The sequence below is a fragment of the Aspergillus candidus genome (assembly GCF_002847045.1).
Source record: "Aspergillus candidus strain CBS 102.13 unplaced genomic scaffold BDW47scaffold_3, whole genome shotgun sequence".
In the NCBI taxonomy this organism is placed as follows: Eukaryota; Fungi; Ascomycota; class Eurotiomycetes; order Eurotiales; family Aspergillaceae; genus Aspergillus; species Aspergillus candidus.
The window spans coordinates 565,790-588,071 of NW_020194008.1; the positions used below are offsets into that span (position 1 = coordinate 565,790).

At 51.7% G+C, this 22,282-nt stretch overlaps 8 protein-coding genes and 1 non-coding gene across 9 annotated transcripts; 7 read left to right on the top strand and 2 right to left on the bottom strand.

The window, feature by feature from the left end:
• The first annotated feature begins 404 nt into the window (after positions 1-404).
• Positions 405-3,427, top strand: pab1 (polyadenylate-binding protein). The gene is made up of 5 exons (XM_024819009.1): positions 405-423; positions 485-518; positions 749-2,313; positions 2,402-3,018; positions 3,075-3,427. The coding sequence occupies exons 3-5, from the start codon at positions 799-801 to the stop codon at positions 3,226-3,228; spliced, it is 2,286 nt and encodes a 761-aa protein (XP_024675927.1). The 5' UTR covers positions 405-423; positions 485-518; positions 749-798; the 3' UTR covers positions 3,229-3,427.
• A 1,173-nt stretch (positions 3,428-4,600) lies between these two features.
• On the bottom strand, positions 4,601-6,327 carry BDW47DRAFT_115133 (3-oxoacid CoA-transferase; the record flags this gene model as incomplete). The annotated part of the gene is made up of 3 exons (XM_024814762.1): positions 4,601-4,647; positions 4,794-5,801; positions 5,868-6,327. 3 exons carry the CDS (start codon positions 6,325-6,327, stop codon positions 4,601-4,603), a joined length of 1,515 nt encoding a protein of 504 aa, XP_024675928.1.
• A 1,072-nt stretch (positions 6,328-7,399) lies between these two features.
• Positions 7,400-9,951, top strand: BDW47DRAFT_132326 (fungal specific transcription factor domain-containing protein; the record flags this gene model as incomplete). Its single annotated transcript, XM_024817527.1, has 5 exons — positions 7,400-7,855; positions 7,902-8,030; positions 8,114-8,158; positions 8,210-8,334; positions 8,385-9,951. The coding sequence occupies 5 exons, from the start codon at positions 7,400-7,402 to the stop codon at positions 9,448-9,450; spliced, it is 1,821 nt and encodes a 606-aa protein (XP_024675929.1). The 3' UTR covers positions 9,451-9,951.
• Positions 9,952-10,086: 135 nt separating this feature from the next.
• BDW47DRAFT_98792 (NAD(P)/FAD-dependent oxidoreductase) lies at positions 10,087-11,594 on the top strand. Its single transcript, XM_024820727.1, has 3 exons — positions 10,087-10,327; positions 10,383-10,508; positions 10,562-11,594. Exons 1-3 carry the CDS (start codon positions 10,223-10,225, stop codon positions 11,567-11,569), a joined length of 1,239 nt encoding a protein of 412 aa, XP_024675930.1. The 5' UTR covers positions 10,087-10,222; the 3' UTR covers positions 11,570-11,594.
• A 500-nt stretch (positions 11,595-12,094) lies between these two features.
• BDW47DRAFT_122362 (uncharacterized protein) lies at positions 12,095-12,754 on the top strand (the record flags this gene model as incomplete). Its single annotated transcript, XM_024815827.1, has 1 exon — positions 12,095-12,754. The coding sequence occupies one exon, from the start codon at positions 12,095-12,097 to the stop codon at positions 12,752-12,754; it is 660 nt and encodes a 219-aa protein (XP_024675931.1).
• Positions 12,755-15,093: 2,339 nt separating this feature from the next.
• BDW47DRAFT_98795 (putative GARP complex subunit (Sac2)) lies at positions 15,094-17,594 on the bottom strand. The gene is made up of 5 exons (XM_024820728.1): positions 16,555-17,594; positions 16,210-16,504; positions 15,382-16,163; positions 15,295-15,330; positions 15,094-15,247 (listed from the first exon to the last, which is right to left on the bottom strand). Exons 1-5 carry the CDS (start codon positions 17,422-17,424, stop codon positions 15,209-15,211), a joined length of 2,022 nt encoding a protein of 673 aa, XP_024675932.1. The 5' UTR covers positions 17,425-17,594; the 3' UTR covers positions 15,094-15,208.
• Positions 17,595-17,907: 313 nt separating this feature from the next.
• Positions 17,908-19,230, top strand: BDW47DRAFT_98797 (Eukaryotic translation initiation factor eIF-5A). The gene is made up of 4 exons (XM_024820729.1): positions 17,908-18,080; positions 18,293-18,556; positions 18,622-18,754; positions 18,811-19,230. Exons 1-4 carry the CDS (start codon positions 18,069-18,071, stop codon positions 18,879-18,881), a joined length of 480 nt encoding a protein of 159 aa, XP_024675933.1. The 5' UTR covers positions 17,908-18,068; the 3' UTR covers positions 18,882-19,230.
• Positions 19,231-19,508: 278 nt separating this feature from the next.
• On the top strand, positions 19,509-21,723 carry BDW47DRAFT_98799 (TFIIB-type zinc finger domain-containing protein; the record flags this gene model as incomplete). Its single annotated transcript, XM_024820730.1, has 8 exons — positions 19,509-19,702; positions 19,763-19,853; positions 19,939-20,048; positions 20,155-20,408; positions 20,465-20,570; positions 20,624-20,762; positions 20,815-21,201; positions 21,271-21,723. Exons 1-8 carry the CDS (start codon positions 19,598-19,600, stop codon positions 21,720-21,722), a joined length of 1,644 nt encoding a protein of 547 aa, XP_024675934.1. The 5' UTR covers positions 19,509-19,597.
• Positions 21,724-22,181: 458 nt separating this feature from the next.
• BDW47DRAFT_t9 lies at positions 22,182-22,278 on the top strand. Its single transcript has one exon. It is a non-coding gene; the product is annotated as a tRNA-Lys (tRNA).
• The last annotated feature ends 4 nt before the right edge of the window (positions 22,279-22,282 follow it).

Genomic DNA, 22,282 nt, shown 5'->3' on the forward strand with positions numbered 1-22,282 from the left:
TTTCTTTCTCTCGTTCTTTTCTCTGGCTCTTCTTCTTCTTCTCCCTCTTCTTTCCCTCCACGCTCTTCCTCCTCTTTATATTCCCCTTTCCTTTTCTTTTTCGAATCATATCGGAAAATAAAAAAACTAAAATAAATACAAAAAAACCCGGAAAACCCTGAAAAAATATCTCCAAGTGTGGACTTTCCAGCCTATACTTGAATCCCGAGACTTTTTTTCTAATCGACGCCGGCTTCCCTTGAACTGTGCGGTGTGTATTTTTGTGTGGAAGATTTTCTCTCTGCCGCCTTTTTCTCTCCATTCCTCATTCATCCGCCTTTCCTTCTCTCCCCTCCAACCCCCCCTCAAATCTTCTTCACTCCCCACCAATTTCCCTGTCTTCTTCTTTTCTAGGACTTGTGCTTGGAAGAGTTGACTTGGGTCGTACGTGTCCTGGTCGATTTGGTTTGGAGATCGTCCTTTGCTGATTGGGTTTTTCTTGCAGTGAAATCATCGGCTCGGTTGCTGTATCGCACACTGTATGTGTTCCCTCGCATTCTCTTGTCTCCTTCCTTCTATCCCCCGTCGTTCGCTTCGCTGGGCAGGTCTCTCGATGATTGTCTATTCTCTTGTTTCCATCGGTCATGTTCGATGCGGTGCGCCGTGGGAATGGAAGAGATCCATCGAGTAGTGAAAACCCGTCGATTCGAGATCCTTCCCACTGAGATCCCACGTTGATCACTGGCTAATATTTCCTTGGTGACGACAGTACGAAACAAATAAACAGAAAAGAAAAAAACTAAGAAAATCTTGATCAAAATGTCCGCCGAAGTTGCGACCACCCCCGCCGCTGACAACAATGTCAACGGCACCCCCGAGGTCACCGCTGCTGCCGCGGCCGCCCCCAGCGGCGAGGCCTCCGGCGTCGAGACCCCTTCTCAGCCCCACTCGGCGTCCTTGTACGTCGGTGAGCTCGACCCCTCAGTGACCGAGGCCATGCTGTACGAGCTCTTCTCGTCCATCGGCCAGGTTGCCTCCATCCGTGTCTGCCGTGATGCCGTCACCAGACGCTCCCTGGGCTACGCCTACGTCAACTACAACAACACCGCCGACGGCGAGCGCGCCCTCGAGGATCTGAACTACACCCTCATCAAGGGCAAGCCCTGCCGCATCATGTGGTCCCAGCGTGACCCCGCCCTGCGCAAGACCGGCCAGGGTAACGTCTTCATCAAGAACCTGGACAACGCCATCGACAACAAGGCCCTCCACGACACCTTCGCCGCCTTCGGCAACATCCTGAGCTGCAAGGTCGCCCAGGACGAGTTCGCCAACTCCAAGGGCTACGGTTTCGTCCACTACGAGACCGCCGAGGCCGCCAACAACGCCATCAAGCACGTCAACGGCATGCTGCTCAACGACAAGAAGGTCTTCGTCGGCCACCACATCTCCAAGAAGGACCGCCAGAGCAAGTTCGAGGAGATGAAGGCCAACTTCACCAACGTCTACGTCAAGAACGTCGACCCCGAGGTGACCGACGACGAGTTCCGTGTCGCCTTCGAGAAGTTCGGTGACATCACCTCGGCCACCCTGAGCCGCGACCAGGATGGCAAGAGCCGTGGCTTCGGCTTCGTCAACTACTCGACCCACGAGAGCGCGCAGGCCGCCGTCGACGAGATGAACGAGAAGGATCTCCGGAGCCAGAAGCTCTACGTCGGCCGTGCCCAGAAGAAGCACGAGCGTGAGGAGGAGCTGCGCAAGCAGTACGAGGCCGCCCGCATGGAGAAGGCCTCCAAGTACCAGGGTGTCAACCTGTACGTGAAGAACCTCACCGACGACGTTGATGACGAGAAGCTGCGCGAGCTCTTCGTTCCCTACGGCACCATCACCTCCGCCAAGGTCATGCGCGACACCAACGCCGAGGGCGAGGAGTCCGCCGAGTCCTCGGACAAGGAGAAGGAATCCAACAAGGAGAACGAGAAGAAGGAGCCCGCCGAGGCCGAGAAGCCCGCCGAGGAGAAGGCCGAGGAGAAGCCCGCCGAGAAGGCTGAAAATGCCGAGGAGAAGCCCACCGAGGGTGAGGAGCAGGAGTCCAAGAAGGGTGAGAAGAAGGGTCTGGGCAAGAGCAAGGGCTTTGGCTTCGTCTGCTTCAGCAGCCCCGATGAGGCCTCCAAGGCCGTCACCGAGATGAACCAGCGCATGGTCAACGGCAAGCCCCTTTACGTCGCCCTCGCCCAGCGCAAGGATGTCCGCCGCAGCCAGCTCGAGGCCAGCATCCAGGCTCGCAACACCATCCGCCAGCAGCAGGCTGCCGCCGCCGCCGGCATGCCCCAGCCGGTATGTCCTTCCACTTTGATTTTTCCTAGTTTTTTTTTTTTTGTTTTTCCTATTGTCTTGATCGTCGACATGACTAACATCTATTTAGTACATGCAACCCGCCGTCTTCTACGGACCTGGTCAGCAGGGCTTCATTCCCGCTGGTGGCCAGCGTGGTGGCATGGCTTTCCCTCCCCAACCCGGTATGATGATGGGTATCCCTGGTGGACGTCCCGGTCAGTACCCCGGTCCTTTCCCTGGCCAGCAGGGTGGACGCGGTATGGGCCCCGGCCAGCAGCTGCCTCCCAACTTCCCCCAGGGTATGCCCATGGGTCCCGGTGGCATCCCTAACGGCATGGGCTACCCCCAGATGGGTGTGCAGTTCGGTCGCGGTGCTGGTGGCCGTGGTCAGGTCCCTGGTATGCCCATGGGTCAGGGTATGCGTGGTGGCCCCGGCTTTGGCCAGGGTCGCGGTGGTATGCCCCCCCAGATGGGCCGTCCCCAGGGTGGTCGCGGACAGAACGCCGGTCAGCCCGCCGCGGGTCGTCCGGAGGAGGCCGCCGCCGCCGCCACCAGCAGCCAGAACATCGCTGCTATGCCCGCCCCTCAGCAGAAGCAGATGCTGGGTGAGGCACTCTATCCCAAGATCCAGTCTCAGCAGCCTGAGTTGGCAGGCAAGATCACTGGCATGCTTTTGGAGATGGATAACGCTGAGCTGCTTGGCCTGTAAGTTTCTCCTTTATAACTCTCGTCCATGCATGGATCATGCTAATATTGCATAGTCTTGATGATGATGAGGCTCTCCGCGCCAAGGTCGACGAGGCCCTCAGCGTTTATGACGAGTACATGAAGAACAAGGGTGATGGTGAAGCGACGGCCGAGGCTAAGCCCAAGGAGGCTGCCAAGGAAGCTTCCACGGAGGAGAACAAGTCGTAGATTCTATCTCAACGTGTGATGAAAAGTAGTTCGGCGTCTGCCGTTCTGCCCTCCTCGGGAGATATTTCTGACTCACCGATCGCTTTTTTGATGATGACCTACCCTTGCTCGAATTAACGATGATTTTCTTACCTTTATCTTATTCCCTTTTTTTTTATCTTCCATCTCCATTTCATTATCTTATTTTTTTTCTTTTTTTTTTTTCTTTTTTCTTTTTTTTTCCGTTACCTTCTCTCCTGATCCTGATATCCCTCGGTTTCCAAACGTTCTTTGTTTGCGGTATCACCGGCTCGTATTGAGTGATCTTTACGATGTCTGACTGTATGTGCACAGCATGGGCCATGCACAGTTCCAGCACAGACGGTGATACCACTCGAACGGATCGATCGATCGCATGAATGGAAGAAGGGGGGAAATTGCAGAGTCAAATGGGATCGGAGATTCAAAAGTTGTTCGGATGTCACGGGTTTTCCTTTTTCTTTTTCTTCCTTTTTCATGCTTTGTTCACGTTACGAGAAGGAGGAAGTTATGAAGTCTCCCCCCACCTTCTATCTTCTTGTCCTACGCCTATCCTCATCCCCATCCCTATCCCTACCCATCTCTATCCTCTCCTCTCCTCTCCTATCTCATCCTCTACCCTCGTATCCTGTACTTTGCTTGAGACGAGTGTAATATAGACTTATGACTTCCTCACGGATTATCTGTATACTCGTATATCGTAGATCATCCCTATTTAGTAGTGGGCATATTAATATATTATAGAGACTTGGACCTTGCCACATTAACAGGCTTGAAGAATCAAGTGACTCTGAGCTAGTGAGTCAGTCAACCCATGGTGCGAGTTGCCTAATGAAACTCTTTGTTCATAGACATTATATCAGTTACTATAGACAGATACTCCACAAAGATTTTATCTAGCTCTGTAGTAGTAATTGCTAACCTCTAGTGGTTGACTACACGTATGATAGTCATGGGTAGGCAGTTAATTGTATGGATTGGTTGCTTTTACCTTACCTTACTTTATCTTACCTTGAGTACCTACCTATATACTTAGAGATATCCGATAGGATTCAATACAGAGGATATAATATATTTATTTGTATGGGGTTTATAAGAGGATTCCCGGGGTTTATAGGTATTATGTAGGTGCCTTAATATAATATACTGGCTGGTTCCTAGAGTGGGTAGATAGGTAGGGGCGGCTGTTTCATTATCCGGTGGTCGGCGGGATTTGTTGTAGCCCTACTATATCCGTGATTTGATGGGGAATGGCCCCGAGGGGAGTATTGCTCTACAGCCGGATTTCCAGGGTATGGTGAGTCTGAATTCTAGTATAGACGTTGCATTGAATATAGTATGGGTTACTTGAAGCTCAATTGTTATGATGTTTTGTAGTTGAGTGGTGATTCCTCTTCTTTACTGTATGTAACAAGTATCGCCTTCTTTATCAAAATATAGTACACTATTGAAGGTATGGAATCATTCATAATCTATGGTATATACATGCACGTCATTTTACATCAACTTCAAATCGTCAGCAACCACAAACGGCGCCAACGTCTTACTCCGAATCTCCTCAACAGTAACTCCCTCCGCATGCTCCGCCAGCGTCAACCCCTCCGTCGGATGAACCTCAAACACCGCCAGATCGGTAATGATCTTCCACACACAGCGCGGCCCCGTCAGCGGGAACGTGCACTCAGGCAGAATCTTCGAATTGCCCTTCTTATCCGTATGTTCCATGGTGACGACCACGCGGGTCTTCTCAGGGTTGGCCACAAGATCCATGGCACCGCCGACGCCCTTGACCTTCCCGGGGAGCATAAAGTTCGCCAGATCGCCGTACTGGCTGACCTGCAGCGCCCCCAGCATGGTCAGGTCGATGCGGCCTGCGCGGATCATGCCGAAGCTCTCGTGCGAGCCGAACACCGAGGCGCCGCCGTTGAGCGTGACGGTCTCCTTGCCGGGGTTGATCAAGTCCGGGTCGGCCTCCTCAGCCGAGGAAGGGTAGCCGCCTAGCCCGAGGATGCCGTTCTCAGCCTGCAAGATAACCTCCACGCCCTCAGGAAGGTACGACGGCGCAATCAGCGGCATCCCAATGCCCAGATTCACATACATGCCATCACGGAACTCTTTGGCAGCGCGCTTCACAATCCGCTCCCGCCTGGCCGTCACCTCCGAGTCCGCACCCTTGAGCATCTCCTCGGGATCGCGCGCAATCGTCAACTTCTCGATCTGCGCGCCGCCCTCGCTCTGAATAACCTTGTTCACGTAGATCCCTTGCAGATGAATATCTTCGGGGGCAAGCTCGCCGACGTCAACGATGTGGTCCGCTTCCACGACGGTGTACTTTGCGTTTTTGGCCATCGCTTCGTTGAAGTTGTTCATTGCTTTGCGGAAGGTGCAGTTGCCGAGCTTGTCGGCTTTGTGCACCTTGACGAGCGCGTAGTCGCCGAAGATGGATTCTTCGAGCAGGTAGTTCTTTCCGTTGAATTGGCGCGTTTCTTTGGGCTGGGATGTCTCGGCGATGCTGCCGTCTTTGTTGTAGCGGATGGGGAGGGCACCGGTTTGGACTACTTCATTAGTATGATATGATACATGTTATGTGAGGGAGAAGAGAGAGAAGGAGAGGGAAGTACCAATCGTCCCATAAGCAGCAGGGGTATAGAAAGCAGGAACACCAGCAGCGCCCGCAGCGCACTTCTCCGCGATCGAGCCCTGAGGCGTCAACTCGAGCGCGAGATCACCGCTCAAATACATTTTCTCAAACACCTTGTTCTCGCCGATAAACGAGGCAATCATCTTGGAGATGCGGCCCGTCTCGAGAAGCTGGCCGAGTCCTTTACCCGGCATGCCGGCGTTGTTGGACACGACGGTCAGGTCGGTGATATCGGGACGATCGCGCACGGCGTTGATGAGCGTGTTGGGGACGCCGGAGAAGCCGAAGCCGCCGCAGAGGACGGTCGACGAGCCTTTCATTTCCCGGATTGCCTCTGGGGCGGAGGCGCATATTTTATCGATTGCGCGTTGGGAAGCGGTTATTGAGAAGGTCCGTCGCCAGAGCGGACGGACCGCTGTGGGGAGGATGGGCCTGGCCATGGTTGTTCAATATCAATTGAACATTAACTGGATAAAGAGGGGAAAGAAAAGGAAGGGAAGAAGAGAGGAGAAAGAAAGATGTATTATATTATCCATGTCAAGATTCCACCGACAAAGCGATTATCCGGGCCCTGCGAGTCGTGAATGCCGCCTCCCGATGCCGAGGACGGGCCCGACATCGGGTAGGGAGATCTCGGGAATTGTTTATGCCAATTGACCCTGAACGCTCTAACATGTCGATCCACTCGATACTTTGATATGTTCGAGAGGTGGAAATGGACTTGTTGTAGTCCATGTTCAGACTAGCACTGCAAATCGAACCCCAACGATCACGGTGGGGCGACGAGTTCTCCACTTTATACTATCTACGTAGTATCTCCTCCGTAAGTGTGCCATGATAAATCGAATATAGTGTTCTTGAAAATACAAAGATATCTTTGAAAGCTGGCTTGTATGAGATGGATTGCAAGAAGATGACATACTTACGAACGAACGGTTTATGGTACACATCGCATTTGAATGTTTCCCCTCTGTCTGGGACATTATAGCCAAGGGTCAGTAGACTCTACATAGGAGGAAGCAGAGAAAAGACTAACGAGCCCGTCCATGCTGTTGAAGGTGATGCTTTTCCCCCAATACATGACCACAGTTCCTACATTTTAAGTCCATGATAGAGCAAAATCTGGGTACTCAGCATAGAGGGCCGGCCGTTGCAAATAGCTATTCCCGATTATAAGTTTATACCGACGTCAATCGGATGAGATCGTCTTTGCAAAAGAGTACAATATGGTATGGCAGTAAATCCAAACCCTCCCAAACTGCCATTTGGTGCAGTGACCAAGATTGGATATACTCATCAGATCACTGTTCATTTGCAACTGTACTGTGTCAGTGGAAGGATCCCCGAGAAAGGAAAGAACGGATGAGACTTATTGGCGTCGCCAGTGCACGCGGCCTACCCTTCACGGACACCTTCTGCTACTGCTATGAAGCACATATTGAACCTGAGGATATTCGCCTTGAGTACAATCCCATAGTTATAAACGAACAGGCCTGCCTCAATTCAGACGATATGCCCTCCTCTGACCCCGTTCTCACCGGCGGCCAAGGGCAATCCGATCACACGGCACAGCTCAGGAACCGTCTCTGGGAGAACGTGGCCAGCAGCACACTCGACAATATCTTTTCCATTCCTTTGGCACAAAAACCGGATGACAATGAAGACGGTTCACTACAGGGCACACGCTATAACGTCGATGAGAAATGCCGGCAACAGCTCCAGGCTGCCCTTTGCGAAGGGGTTTCCACCACCCCATTCGGCGCTCCCTCTGCCTTCCCTCCGACGGACGTCCTAAACCAAGGGTTGGATCTGTTCATTCGCCAGTTTCACCCTGCATTACCCTTTATCCATCTTCCGACGTTTTCGGCGAAGAACGCCCCGCCGTTGCTCCTGTACACAATGTGTCTCACTGGCATGGTCGTGCTGGGGACCAAAGAGGCCCTCAACTTCGTCCGTAGGAGTTATTTGGTATGTGCCAGTCCTGGTTCGATGGAACGAAAGCTGATCATCTTAGCCCTTCTTGAGAATGATCAAGGCTGAATTGGCCAAATGCTCTGCCTCTGCCGGTAATGACAGCACACCGAGCACCTTGTCAATCTTTGCAACCGCCTTTCTTTTCTTGAATATGGTGGTTTTTACAAAAGTAACCTTCTCTCTCTCTTTTTCTCTTTTTTCAATCTTATATCCATTTTGTAGCAAGCAAGAAACTAAATTTGATATAAACAGGAACATATCGAGAAAAGCACAATGCTTTGGGTTGATTTGATCTCGGTATGTGGACCACTCCTACTGCCTCGCCCTAGCCAACTAACATACTCTTAGATCGCACAAGATCACGGCCTTTTTGCCTCCATCGATGGGCAAATACCCAACACGAATCTGTCGAAAACAATCCAGGACCGTGATGCCAGATGGAAGGCCTGGGGCAGAGTCGAATCTGCAAAGCGGTCAGTTGGTAGCCTCGTCAGTCAAAGGTTTCTGATTCTGATCTGTCCAGCATGATCGTCGGTCTCTTGTTGCTGGACTCTTGGTACTCGTGGCGTTTGTGTCGGACGCCCATCATCACGCCTGGGTCCGTTCAGTTCATTCCCCCGAACAATCAAGTTCTATTCGAGGCCGACACCTCTGGGCAGTGGGAGCTCATCGGTGGCGAGGGCAACCTTCTGCAACCAATCGTGCTGACTTCGTTGGAGAGCATCAAGGTTCCCTCGTTAGGCAATCCAGTAGATGACGTCTGCATGTACGGAGTATTGGCCATGATACAGCTCCGGCAGTCGGAGGCCTACCATCGCTTACTGCTGAACCGTGCCAGCCAGCCTTTTGTTCCAGGTTACGTATTCGCGACAGACAGCCGCGCGCGTTGTCTGTTATCGCTCCAGATTCAGATCGCCCACCAGTACGGTGACGTCCTGGAGCGGTTAAATCCCAACGTCGCTATCATGTGGCACATCATGTGCATGACCCTCACGGCCGACCTACAGCTCTTCATCCGGGCTTCTGAAAGGAACGTGCCCACTTCCGTGCGTAAGACCTCCCTCAGACAGATCAAAGCATGGTCGCAGACACCGGCAGCCCGACGGGCCTGTTTGCACGCGGCGCACATCTACAAAGCCATTCACAAAGCTATCGCGAACGACATGGGCGCCAAACACCTGCTGTTTCACTCGGAATCTTCTTTATTCTTCGCGGCGCTGGTGTTGGCGCTCTACAAGCTCACTGTGCCCGAGCCCAAGGCTCCGCCAGCCGGTAGCACATCTATCGAACTATTGAACGATCTTCAGTGGCCGACACTGGGCACGGAGTGCTTCGCCAGCATAGTGGACCCCGAGCCGTCGGACAACCTGGCAATCAACTTCATCCGCAACAGTGGCACGGTGTCCATGGACGGCGTTCCCCTCCCGAGTGGCTGCCTGTCGGCACGACACGTTTTGAGAAAGTATGAGAGACTTTTGGAAAAGTCGGCGAAGTGGAGCATGGGGAATCTTTCGCGCGGGCTTCGTCTCTTCCATGATGATCTGTTTGGCAATGAGTTATTATCTTGGGATACGGGTGCGATCGACTAGAATCATGTCTATTTGTAGTCCCAGGAGCCTTTCTAAGAGCCAAGTCTCTATACTGGGATATCAGAGGCTGCTCTTTGGACGAGAGAGATCCCTATTGGCGGTTTTAGAACTGTTTCCCTCACTTTCACAGGCCGTCCCCTAGTTGGCAGGGCCCGGATTTATATCCCTAGTACATCGTTAGCCTGGATCAATATACATACAGACACTTCTAATAATCTGGTAGAACCATCCCTATTCTCATCAAGGACTCAGAATACCAGAGATGTTCCTTCCAGAGGGTTTAAGCTCTGCGGTACATTCTCCATAGCACGGCATGTCATCTCATCACAGTCCCTTACACGAAAAGAACAGGTTGAGTCGAAAAAAAAACCGTCAAGAGAGGAGTTCAATTGATTTGATGTTTATGATTCACCTGTCTATGTATCACGTGATATGTCTGTATGTCATCCTGACGAAGCAACTCGCAATGGATGATTAGTATCGCATATTCCGGGCCTATAAAGGACCAGCCAGATTGATCCGGGTTTTATGATCGTGCATCGTCAAGCGCATCATTGGACCTACTTATAAAGTATTTACCATGGCCGTCCTTATCAGTCGGAATCGGCGCCGACCCCGGCCGATCGTCGCCCACGAGCCGAGCTTATCCTAGTTGTCCTCCTTACGACCTGATTGATTCGGTCCTACCTACAACTATCATACCTTGCCCTCTTGTTTTTCCCGGCGAGGCAATGACCGTCTTTATTCCTCGATAAGGATCATTGCATGAACTATGGCCGCCCGTCCGTGTCTTTCTTTTTCCAGGCGTCTGCGTGTCGCCGCGCGACCCCGCTGGTTCTCGTGTGCGCGCCCTGTTCAGGCGGATGTTACGCATGCGGTATTTCCCCCTCTCTTTTTTAGGCATTGGAAGAGATGAATGCTGATGAGAGAAGGTTGTTGGCGCCGGTGTGGTCGGACTCGCGGTAGCGCGGCAGCTGGCTGCGCGGGAAGGAACGTCGACTATTCTCCTGGAGAGACATGATGCCCCGGGGACAGAGACGAGTAGTCGCAATTCAGAGGTGTGTACTCTAAACTAGGGGAAGGAAGAAGAGGAGAATCTAACATCCCCCAGGTCATCCACGCCGGCCTATACTACGGACGCGACTCGCTAAAAACAAGCCTCTGCATCCGCGGCAAGGAAATGATGTACGACCTCTGCGCGCGCCAAGGCATCCCGCACATCAACACCAAAAAGTGGATCGTCGCACAGACAGAAGAACAATGGGCAGCCGCACAGCGGGTCCACGCACACGCGCAAGACATCGGGGTTCCAACGCGGCTCGTCGGACGCGAAGAGGCGCAACATCGCGAGCCCGACGTGCAGGCGCTAGCGGGCATCGTGGAGAGCCCTACGACGGGCATCGTGGACAGCCACTCGCTGATGACATATTTACAGGGGGACTTTGAAGACCGGGGCGGCGACTGCGCGTTCCTGACGCGGGTGACGGACATTGAGGCGCTGAACGGCGGGCGCGACGGGTACCGCATCACGGCGCAGTCGGGCAGCGGGGGCGGCGAGACGACGTCGATTGTAGCGGAGACGCTCATCAACAGTGCGGGCAACTTCGCCTGCGCGATCAATAACATGGTGCTGCCGGATGACCGCCACCGCACGCCGTACTACGCCAAGGGCACGTACTTCTCGTACGCGGCGTCGCGGCCCAAGACTTCCGTGCTGGTCTATCCTGCTACGCTGCCCGGCCACGGCGGCCTCGGCACGCATCTTACGCTGGACATGGGCGGGCGTCTCCGGTTTGGTCCTGACGTGGAGTGGGTGGACAGTGCGGATGACCTGACGCCCAGCCCCGACCGTCTGCAGCAGGCGTTGGGGGAGATCCGCGCCTACCTGCCGGGCGTTGACACCGATGCTATCGCGCTGGACTACTGTGGGATTCGGCCCAAGTTGGGCCGTGGGGGGGCTGTGAACTCCGGGACGGGGTTCCAGGATTTTATCATCCAGGAGGAGGATGGGTTTCCGGGGTTTGTGAATCTGTTGGGGATCGAGAGTCCGGGGTTGACGAGTTCGTTGGCGATTGCTGAGCGGGTGGAGGGGATACTTCATGGAAGTAGACAGCCTTAGTATATCGATGTACATAGAATCGTACATTGCTGTATTTGCCTATCTTTTAGTGACTGTCTAGACTAGATGGACTCGAGCTAGGTAAATGCTTACGAGTGATAAACCACCAATCAAAAACAAATAATAATAATAAATCAAAGAAAAAGAAAGATCCAGATCGCTGAGCTAAGAAGAGTGGAAGCAACACAATTGGTAACCAAGAAGACGATTCGCCTCTGACATCACGACCTCACTGAATAAAAGCTCCCCTTGTCTACTATACTCCACGCTTCAATTTCTCTGCCCTAATTATTGTAGGAGTGTTTTTAAGTCAATCGTTATTGTGCCGTCTCATTCCTACAGGTAATTGACTCTCGTTGTACATCTATACATCTACCCATCTTCTCTCACATCACCATACTATCTCTTTCCTTCTATCTCTATATCCCACCTACACGTGGGTACCTCTTACTCCTCACTCGGGATAAAAGCAGCAACATCAACAGCAAATCAACTCTATACAAATGATTTAATAAACAAAGTAAAATGCCCAACTCAACAAAACAACAACCACCCCACTACACTCCCTACTCCAAACCCCCCCACCACCACAAAAACAACCAACACCAGCACACCAAAACCAACAACAAAACCAACAACAAAACCACCCACTCCTCCAACAAAAACACCTACAACAGATGCTGGGACTGGCTCCTAACAGGCGGCAACACACACTACGCCCGCAACCGCGCAACATTCAGCACCTACCGACGCGCGCCCTGCAAGATCTCCCACAGACGCGTCCTCGGCATCGGCACCGTCGAGCTCACCGTGCAGCGCGCCCCGAACGACCCCCGCCCGCACAAGCTCACCCTCCACGACGTGCTGCACATGCCTAGCGCACGGTGCAACGGGCTCAGCGTGGACAAGTACCGCGAGGAACACCCCGGGGAGGACCTGCGGGAGGTGATGGTGGGTGGGGATGGGGGCCAGGAGATGATGCAGGTTGTGCGTGAGGGAGAGGAGGAGGCACTGTGGTTTGCGGATGAGTATTGTGGGTGTTTGAGGGTTGTGGTTTGGGGGGATCCTCAGGGGGAGAGCTTTTTGAGGGGTCCGGAGGATGGTAGGCTTTACGGGGTTTCGATTATTGCGGGGGAGAGGGAGATGCAGGTTTTGAGGGAGCGGGTGGCTCTTAGGGGGTATTAACTTTTTTTTCTTTTGATATTTTTATGATTGATTTGGCTGTTTGTTGTTGGAAAGGTTGGTTTGAGCGGTTGGTTCGTTTGGATAAAGTTAATGAGGTGTTTATTGGGCTGTTTGGGATGAGTTATATAACTACTATCGTTGAGGATAGCTTGCGTATAAAAGTATACCTATCTATGGAAAAGGCATATCACTCGGCTACAGAAGATATGAGTCTTGCGCTTCGTCAGTAATCTTATATTAAGCTACTGTATCATGAAGACTGCAAACTGAGTACAACTTGGTTCTGACCGAGGCATCACCACACATTTCCTTATCCAGTTCCACATAGATCAAAAATCTCGTTGGCTTAATGAAATTATTGGTCACCAGTCTGCGAATGTAAAGTCCAGTGTAGTAAACGAACATCAACCTGATGGGTCTGGATGACTTCCACGTGCACAGACAAGTGAGACTGTCGAACGAAGGGCAAGTTCTGTGATTTCGACCAGCTTCAATGACCTGGTCAAAAGCCTCATCAAGCTCTTTCAACTAGGGCTTCAGTACTCAGGGGTACACGAAGGACAGAAGATGAAGGCTTGCATGGGATGCGTTTGTTCAGGTCAGATGCCCAGCGGGACGTTATCACTAGGCCATAAAAGATACCATGACACTTGGGTTTGTATAACCCTATCTCAGTGCGAATATATTTCGTTATAGTCTCTTTCTTGGGCTCTTGGGCTTTTTTAGGTCTTTTGTCCTGCGTAGCCAGCCTGTCCAAGCCACATTGAACAGCTCAAGTCATCTCGATCTGGGGGTTTCTTTCGCCTGTGGAGATCGACGAGTGGAAGCAGACAGCGATATGTCGAGAGACCCGGTAGGAAAGACAAGGTAGAGTACGTGGAGAACAAATTTGCGATGAAAAAGGAAACTGGGGGGGTAGGAAAGAGGCAGAGTAATCTCTGGCTTTGGCTTTAGCAGGAGAGCAAGGGCAAGGCGTTGCCTTGTCATATATCGGTCCCTGCACCAAAATAATGCATCGGCATTTAATCAAGCTTGATATGGCTGATGCCTCAATATAGGGTGACTGCCCGCTTCCGTACAGTCCCCATCTGAGTAAAACCATTCTGGGTTCTCATTGTGGTCTATGGCCGCGTCTAGGTTTCGTATCGCTTTCGTTCTTCAAAAGAGAGCAATCTATCAGGAGCTCATCCGCCTCAGTCTTCCTGAATGCAACGTTGTGATGCTGGGCACGAGGCTTGCTAGCTCTAGTAAAATGTCGCCATCATTCTCTTCTCTCTGTACGGAGGGAGACCTGGATACCGAAATCATCTCGTCTTCTCAAAGAATGATACGATGCGTCCCAGCAGGAGGCGGCAACATCTGCAACGGTTCCGCTCCGTTTGTTCCATAGACTATATCTGTAGAGTGACAGTGGAAAGGAACAATACAGAACGCAGCGAAAACAGTGGGGAGATGTCTAGAGCTAGCTCTGTTGGAGGGGTTATTCTCCGGTCAATAGTAGGTACCAAGAAGCCATGCGGCCCTATATCTTCGATAGGTTTCCATCATCTGGTTTGTTCTCCCAATTGTCTCTGGAACACCGCGTGACAATAGTTGATTCTCACAGCTTCTATCTCTTTTGGCTGGTCCGTACTAGCAAGATATCAGTATTTCTTACCCGATGACAGTGGTGTCGCCGGCTTGACTTCGCACGTACGCACCTAGGCATGTTACTTCCAAGATAGGAATGGCTAAACCATAGACGGGATCAGAATAACAAAAGAAGTTTGGGTGTTGCTATTGTTCTAGCTGCGAAAAGGTAGGTATGGCCTTGTCGGTGATATTACCCAAGAGTTTCATGGTTAGTCGGCTATAGTAAGTAAAAGAGGCAGGTAGTGGAAGGAGCTAATCATGTTGAATGAAAGGAAATACGGTAGAGCAAATTGAGGTTAAAGCAGGGTTTGATTAGACTGAAATACAGATGATAGGGAGTGAGAGTGGCATCAATAGATATAACAATGATGAGTATAACCATTCTGCAGTCCAGGCTTTGGAACTGTCCATCTGATAGCCTAGATATAAAGTGATAGAGATTGAGTCAGTCACTATAATCATGTGTCGCTATCGGATGTTGATGAAACAACTGTTGTAGGGTTTCAGGGGAAGCACTGCTGATACTCATTAGACAGTCTTACATGGACTAGTGCATGATGACCCCTGCCTGATACATGTCATTAGCTCCTTCATTACTTACTATTAGTGACAACCATCATGTCAAGTGTGAATGGCCTTCCTGGTCTATTTGGTGATTACTTTTATATAGGATAGGAAGACAAACAGAAACCCCATATAATGATTGTCCATATGTGCAGTATACATCCCACTGTACACAATTGTTGCTCTATTACGAGATTATAATATATCCCAATGTCATCCAGTCTATGTACACCAGATCTCGACGACAGCTTCCGAGATCTACCGCTTCCCAACTCCCTTGAGCATCTCCTCCAAATGCTGTCATCGTTAGTATGCGTCAAGTCCCTGGAATACACATGACATACCTGCTTCTGCTCCGTAGCCAACTTCCCTTGGGTATCCTGCGGTGGTCAGCATCATTCATTATGGGGATCAGACAGTAGGGAACATACACTAATGATGGCCAAAATCAACGAGTAGTTATTAGAGAGGAACCGCTCCCGTCGCTTGGCGTCGCCGCCAATGCGGCTCAATTTCGCCAGCAGACTGTCGAATTCGGCTGTCAGCCGGCCGAGACTGTTCGACACTGGCTCGTCGTCGCCGGCTTCGCTGCTCAGCGCCAGGATCCCGTGCAGGAGCTGTCCGAACCGCTGGGTTAGGAAGTGCGGCGCTGACGACCGGTTCAGGTCGTCGCCTCCGGCTAGGGACAGTGCCGCTACGGCGCTGCGGCCTGTGTTCGTCCCCACCCGCTTCAGCGACTCGCAGTGGTTGTCCATGAGCACCTGGAAGCGCGGCCACAGCTGCATGTTCACGCCGTTGATGTAGGAATCGGCTACGGGTACTTTCCGCCGCTGCAGCTCGAACGCTGCCTGTTGGTTGAGTCGCACGCAGATGAGCACACCCAGCGAGTCGTTGGTGTTCTCGATCAGTCGCTTCGACTGTTCCTGGCCCAGGGTGAAGACGGGGTTGAAGACCTCGGTGGCCTTGCGGGAGATCTGGTGGAATGACAGCGTCGAGAACATCTCTGTCATGAACGAGTACTCTGCCGACACGTTGTCCAGAAGTGCGAGGTTAAAATTCCGGAAGGGCACTTCGATGCCGTGGAATGAGGCGTCCTCTTCGGCCAGATAGGACGACATCGCCATGTGGTTCCCTGTATGGAGGATGTCGACTCTCCGTCCCAGGGAGAATGGATCGTGCGCAGCGCCTGCCCGGCCACCCGGAGCGAGATTTCCTGCAATTGTTAGTCCTTGAAATCGTCGCGGAATCGACACACGAACCTGATTTGTGGGCAGAAGGATCTCCGCCGAGAACGTCATTTCGATCGCTCGGGTATACTTTAACTTTCTCCAGGGCTTGCAGGTAGCGAGAAAAGTGAGTCAGATAGTACCAGCGCATTGTGTTGATGTAGGCCTGTGTGATCTCCCCGGCCAGCGTCGGGTGGGCTCGTGAAAGATAGCTGTACAGATCCTTGAACCTGACCAGACGCTGTTGCTGGATGATCTGGGCGTTGATGTTCGGTGACCTCAATGCTCGGATTTGAGAAACAAGGTAGTCCCGGATCCTCTCCACAGCCTATAGACTTGGTCAGTCATGCCACATAGAGTAGCCTTGAAGTGACGGACCTTCTTCTTGACCTCCGTCAGCAGCGGTAGGACGTCTTCAATGGCTTTGCTACTGTTGGAGCTGGAGACCTTGGCTTCGATGCTCGTCGTCCGTGCTTCGAACTCGTTCAGCGCCTTGACCCAGTTGTCGTCGATGGGCCCCTCCGCGATCTGTCGAACCGCCTTAGGCGAGATGCTGATCTCCTCCACGGCGGGTCCCAACAGCTGCTCGACGTGGCGTCGGTTGTCCAGCATGCCATTCAACTGGATGGAACGGGCCTGGAGAGACTCGATTTCCGCCGACACGGCTCCCAATTCGCTCTGGAAGTCCGACAGATACATCTCGACGGACTTGGATACTTCGTCGCATCCGGTGATGGCCGTGTGGAGTTCCTGGAATTTGTCTCGTTCCTGCTCGAACTGCTGGAGTGTCTGCGTCCCCACGTCACTATTTATGATCTTTCTCGGTGTCTCCTCCTGCGCTGCAAATTCCTCCAAGCTCAAGCCCCCAAAGTCGATGTCCTTGACCAGCCGCGACGGTCTCTCGTCGAACAAGTCATCTTTCTCAGCCTCCGCCCTCTGCTTCCCTAAGATGGAATCCAGCACCTGAAGGGGATCCGCCACGTCCGACGGACGGGATTTTGCGGCGCCGTGTTTCAACGTCGATCCATCGTTGGCACGGGGCAGTGCGGGGAGGGACGTGTTCGAGTCGTTGGGGTTCAGGAGAACCGAGAGAGACGATCCTTGGCGGCTCGATCCGGAACGATTGTTCTGCGCATACGGGGAGGGACGCGAGGACGGCCGTCGAGGGAGGGGAAGAGGGGAGTTGCTGCGACTGTCGACCTGAGGACTCGAGGGACTCGAATGGCCGGAGATGCGGTCAAGCCACATGGTGGGAACTCATGGGGGGGAGGTAGACGAGGGGGGTGGGCGTAGGGATCAGCGCGGAAGGATAAGGACGATTAGTGGGTGGTCAATAGACAGCAATCATCAATAATCGCTAAGGTGAAAAGACAATAATTTCAAGGACATGGATCGTGGACCATTGACGCATGGAGATAGTCGGGGGGAGTTGAATGATAAGCGTGAACTGAACACTTACTACGTAAGCCTCAGGCATTGATATATGTCCCAAAGTAGTTAGCCTGGTTATCTATCACGGATCTAACCTACTTGGTACTAGTGCACTTTGATTAGTAAAGAACTGAGTCAGCTGACCTGTGCGGGTGCAAAACAACCTAGGCTAGTCCCAAACCAGCTTAGTGTCCTCGAGGTAACCCCGCCACAACAAAATTGCCCTCTTTTTTTTTTTTTTTTGGTACAATTTTTTTTGGCGGCAGCGATTGGAAGAAACCGATTATTTCTTCTCTAAGGCTTGTCGATTTTTCTCTCGTTCTCCCCTCCTCTCTCCCCTCTCTTAAACCTCCTCCTTCTCCTCCATCTTCTCCTTGGATCTCGTTCCATCTCTCCTCACTCTTTCCCTTTTGAATTCTTTCTAATTTTTTTTTCGTTTTTTTACAAAACAATCCTTCGTCATGGCTGATCACGTACGTATAAACCTCCCATCCCACTATATCTTCCCTCTCGCATTTTCTGCGTGCACTCTGTTGGGTGCTTCCGGCCCCGCATCTTGAGATCCCCTCCGACCTACTCACACATTGGATCTCTGATCATTTACGCATCCATTCTCCTCCCCCCATGTGTCGCAGCATGGGGTCAAGACTTTCGTCATCATGGCTAATTCCTTTGTTCTGTTTAGGGTGAGACCTTCGAGTCCGCGGACGCTGGTGCTTCCACCACCTTCCCCATGCAGTGCTCTGCTCTGAGGAAGAACGGTCACGTTGTCATCAAGGGACGTCCCTGCAAGATCGTCGACATGTCCACCTCCAAGACTGGCAAGCACGGTCACGCCAAGGTCCACTTGGTCGCTCTGGACATCTTCACCGCCAAGAAGTACGAAGATCTGTCTCCCTCCACCCACAACATGGACGTCCCCAACGTCTACCGTAAGGAGTACCAGCTGGTGAGTCGTCTTCCCCTCCGCCTGAGTCGGAGATTCGAACGTTTCGGTTGACATGTCGCTCTTAGCTGGATATCACCGATGACGACTTCCTGTCCCTCATGGATGAGGCCGGCAACACCAAGGACGACGTCAAGCTCCCCGAGGATGACGTTGGAGACAGAATCTCCAAGATGTTCCGTGATGACGAGAAGGACTGCAGTAAGTTATCATGGGATTCTCCGTACCTATCGGTTCACATCGCTCACCATATACAGACGTCATCGTCCTCACTGCTATGGGTGAGGAGCGTGCCATGGATGTCAAGGAAGCCCCCAAGGGCAACTAAACGGCTAGAACCATGAGCCATTTCCTAATCCGTTAGCCCTTTCGTGTTTTCATGGCCGACCTGCTATTTCCCCCCCCCCCGTTAGCTTTGAGTGGATAGTGCGCGACATTTTGGGTGAATCACCTGGTCGTATCTTATATCCGTCCGTATTGCCTTGGATGTACGCTGAGCCTGCGGAAAGAGTTGTGGAGTTAGCGGCACGAAGCGTGTTTACTTTGTTGCCCGAGAAGTGGATCTAAGTTCATCACTCTCACGATAACTTGACGAATGAACCCAAAAAGAAACAAAAAACACACACTGAGTACCTAATTTAGTAAACCTCACTGGTTGACGCATGACCTGGTGTAAAGCCTTCCTACTGTATTCCTTGTAGAATCCTCGTTAGACACGATGATAGTTGCAGCTATATAATGGCCTCGCTTTGCTGTGTATAATTGGACGATCGGAAAATGTGCATATTGATCCATGCGATAGATCATATTTTAAGAGTGCATGCATACATTCAAGAGAGTCGCGTGCATTGGAAAAGCGGCATGCCAAGACGTGTCGAGGTCGAGAAAAAATCAAATAAAATGTACCATAAAAAAAGTAGAAGAGCCCAACAACATTGATCTTTCTGACATCTACCCGCGCGTCGCGAAGATTCATTACCCAAATTCTTCGCCTCCCGATCTCCCCCATGACTCCCATCAGACAATGAGCTATAGCTGTCCGGGATGGAAGCCAAATCCCGAGGAGTTTGCGGGCAGGAAGGGTGCCGTGAAACTCGGTACTTTATCGAGAATGGCCTCTGGTACTGTCGGCGAGGTCACCAACAGGAGGTAAGTCTTCGCCGCTCCTCATCGCTGGCTGGATCAGCGACTCACCGGTCTGAATGACAGGGCATGCAAGTCGGGGAAGATGCGGATGATTTTGGCACACAGGGCAAAGTGACTCGTTTAAAGAAGCCTGTGAGAGAGAAGCCACCCAAGAGTATGTATATATATGTCATTGTCTTGTCATGCCGTGGGCGCAGTGCTCGTCGAATTTTACGCATTCCGATGCTAATACAAGGCAGCCTACAAGGGGAAACATGCGTATCTTCTATTTCTCCACATCTATCAATTGATTCTCTGGAAGCAATGTCACGCCTTGGTCCAAGGCCAAGGCTTCCCAGCTAAATTGGAGGTCCGTCCAGTCTATACATATATATATATTTCCACCTCCATCCCGTTCTCTATCGCTCAATCGGGAACTGCGGAGGTTGGCAAGGGGCTGACAAAGCAATGTCCAGAACATCGTCCGCGATCTATGGGCGCTCCGTTTGGAGACCCTTTCGGACAAAATCAATACTTTCTCGGAGAAAGATGAACCGGAGTTTTTCAGCAGCTCCCAGCCGGCGGCGGCGACAGGGGCAGAGAAGCACATTGAGGCTCCCAAGATTGGGTCGAAGTACCTCCAATGGCCGCGTCTCATCGATAGCATCGCCCTGTGCTATTTGGCGGCTTTGCTGATGAGGATTCCGATTAGCATTGCGGATTTCCACAGGTGAGTTCCCTGTATCGGTGGTCTGGGTTGCAGTTGCATTGTCTAACTGCATCAAGGATGCTCATGCGGGGGGAGGTCCCGTTTTTGAGAATTATATTGGCGATCCCCCGGGAGATGAGGGACAGATTGCCCCAAGAATATCTTTCGCTCCTGGAAACTACTGTAAGGACGTGCCACTCGATCTGCCAGTTTAGTGTTTTCTAATGAATCGGCAGAGGTTGCCAAAAGCGGAACATCTTCACAAAGCCGCTCTGGACCTTTCCGTGTGGTATAGACACCAGTTTGGGATGGAGTTTCCAGGGCTGAACCTACCCCCTCTTTTATATCGCTATATAAAACGGCTTGCGGTACCCAGTATGGCACCGCCTACTTGATGTCTTTTCTGAGTTAAGCTGACATCTTTCAGTTGAGATTTACACGGCAGTGCACAGATTAAACACCATCACAAGGTTTCCTTTTGCCTTTCCCGAGCGTGTCACTGGCAGAGTCACGGCCCTGCATCTACCAGAAGTACAACTAGCCACACTGATTGTCATATCGACCAAGCTATTTTTTCCCTTCGACGACATCAAACGATATCCCCAGTCGACGCGGGAGCCCAGCTCCCAGGTTGTCAACTGGGAACTGTGGGCGCAGGTCCAGAGGCACTTCGATGCCCGAGAGACCTCAGGAGGACGCATTGGAAAGGGCAAAGAGGTCCTCGTAAACGACAGTGACGTGTTCAACATGTCATCGGCTCAGCTAGACGAGTATATGGATTGGTACGAGAGCTCCTGGCTGGATGTTAGCCGCGGTACGAGATATTCCCGGAAATTTGCCTTGTTCCTCTACCGTGGACAGCAGCACTGACTCACTCCTCCAGGAAACTCAAGTTTCCTAGCAGATCTCTTCCCCCTCGGTCGGATGCGCGGGAAGTCCAGACCGCCGAGTCAGGCAGGGCCTGCTGATACCCACGAGGACGAGGAAGAGGCAATAGAATCGATGATCCAAACGGTCTCGAGCCAACTGAAACCACGCAGGGCCATCAGGGCCCCGGACCCAGATGTCCTCCGGCCCGGTGCAGAATACCAGCGGTATCGTTTGGACTCGGACCTCTCTGACGAGGCCGAACCGTTTTACGAGACCGTTGCTAAAGTCACGGGAATATCCCTGTCGACCCTTGTACGGGTCGTCCATCAGACTGAGTCGAAAATCTCTCGATGGGTAGATGACCAAAGACGGGAAAGCAACTTTATGGAGTCGTCGGATGCGTGGCTAGAGGGGGATGATCCGGCTGATGATCAAAGTTTGCCTGAGTTGGACGATGATTCTTGAGTCGTACCGGAGTAGAGTATATAATGTTGTTCGCTTATTTAGAGCTAGCTTCTTGACGAATCTTGAATTATATATCTCATTCATTTTCACTTTTCGTGCTTATCGTATAAATATAAATATTTCGTAACTATATGACCCAGAAGTATCAACGCGTATGCTCCGAGAGCCAGTCTACCTTTATTCATGATTCTCTAACTGTAGCCTCCCACCAAGAACCCTCTTAGCCTTGACCAAGCCATAACAGAGAATGGCCAATATTGCTACAATTTCCAAATACAATTTAGTTGACTCATACAAAATAACCTCTTAATATCCTGTAGCGGTTGTTTCAATCTTCAGTATCTTCAAACCGATCGAATCACATCAGTATTGTCTCGAGAAAATGGTATGCAGCATTCAGAAGAATTTATGTTCTCATCCAACATAGAGTGTTAGTTGCCACCGACATTTCAACAAGAAGCCCGGGTAGCTCAATTGGTCAGAGCGTGCGGCTTTTACGGTGCAGCAGCATCTCAAGTAAACCGCAAGGCTGGGGGTTCGAGACCCCCTTCGGGCGACTT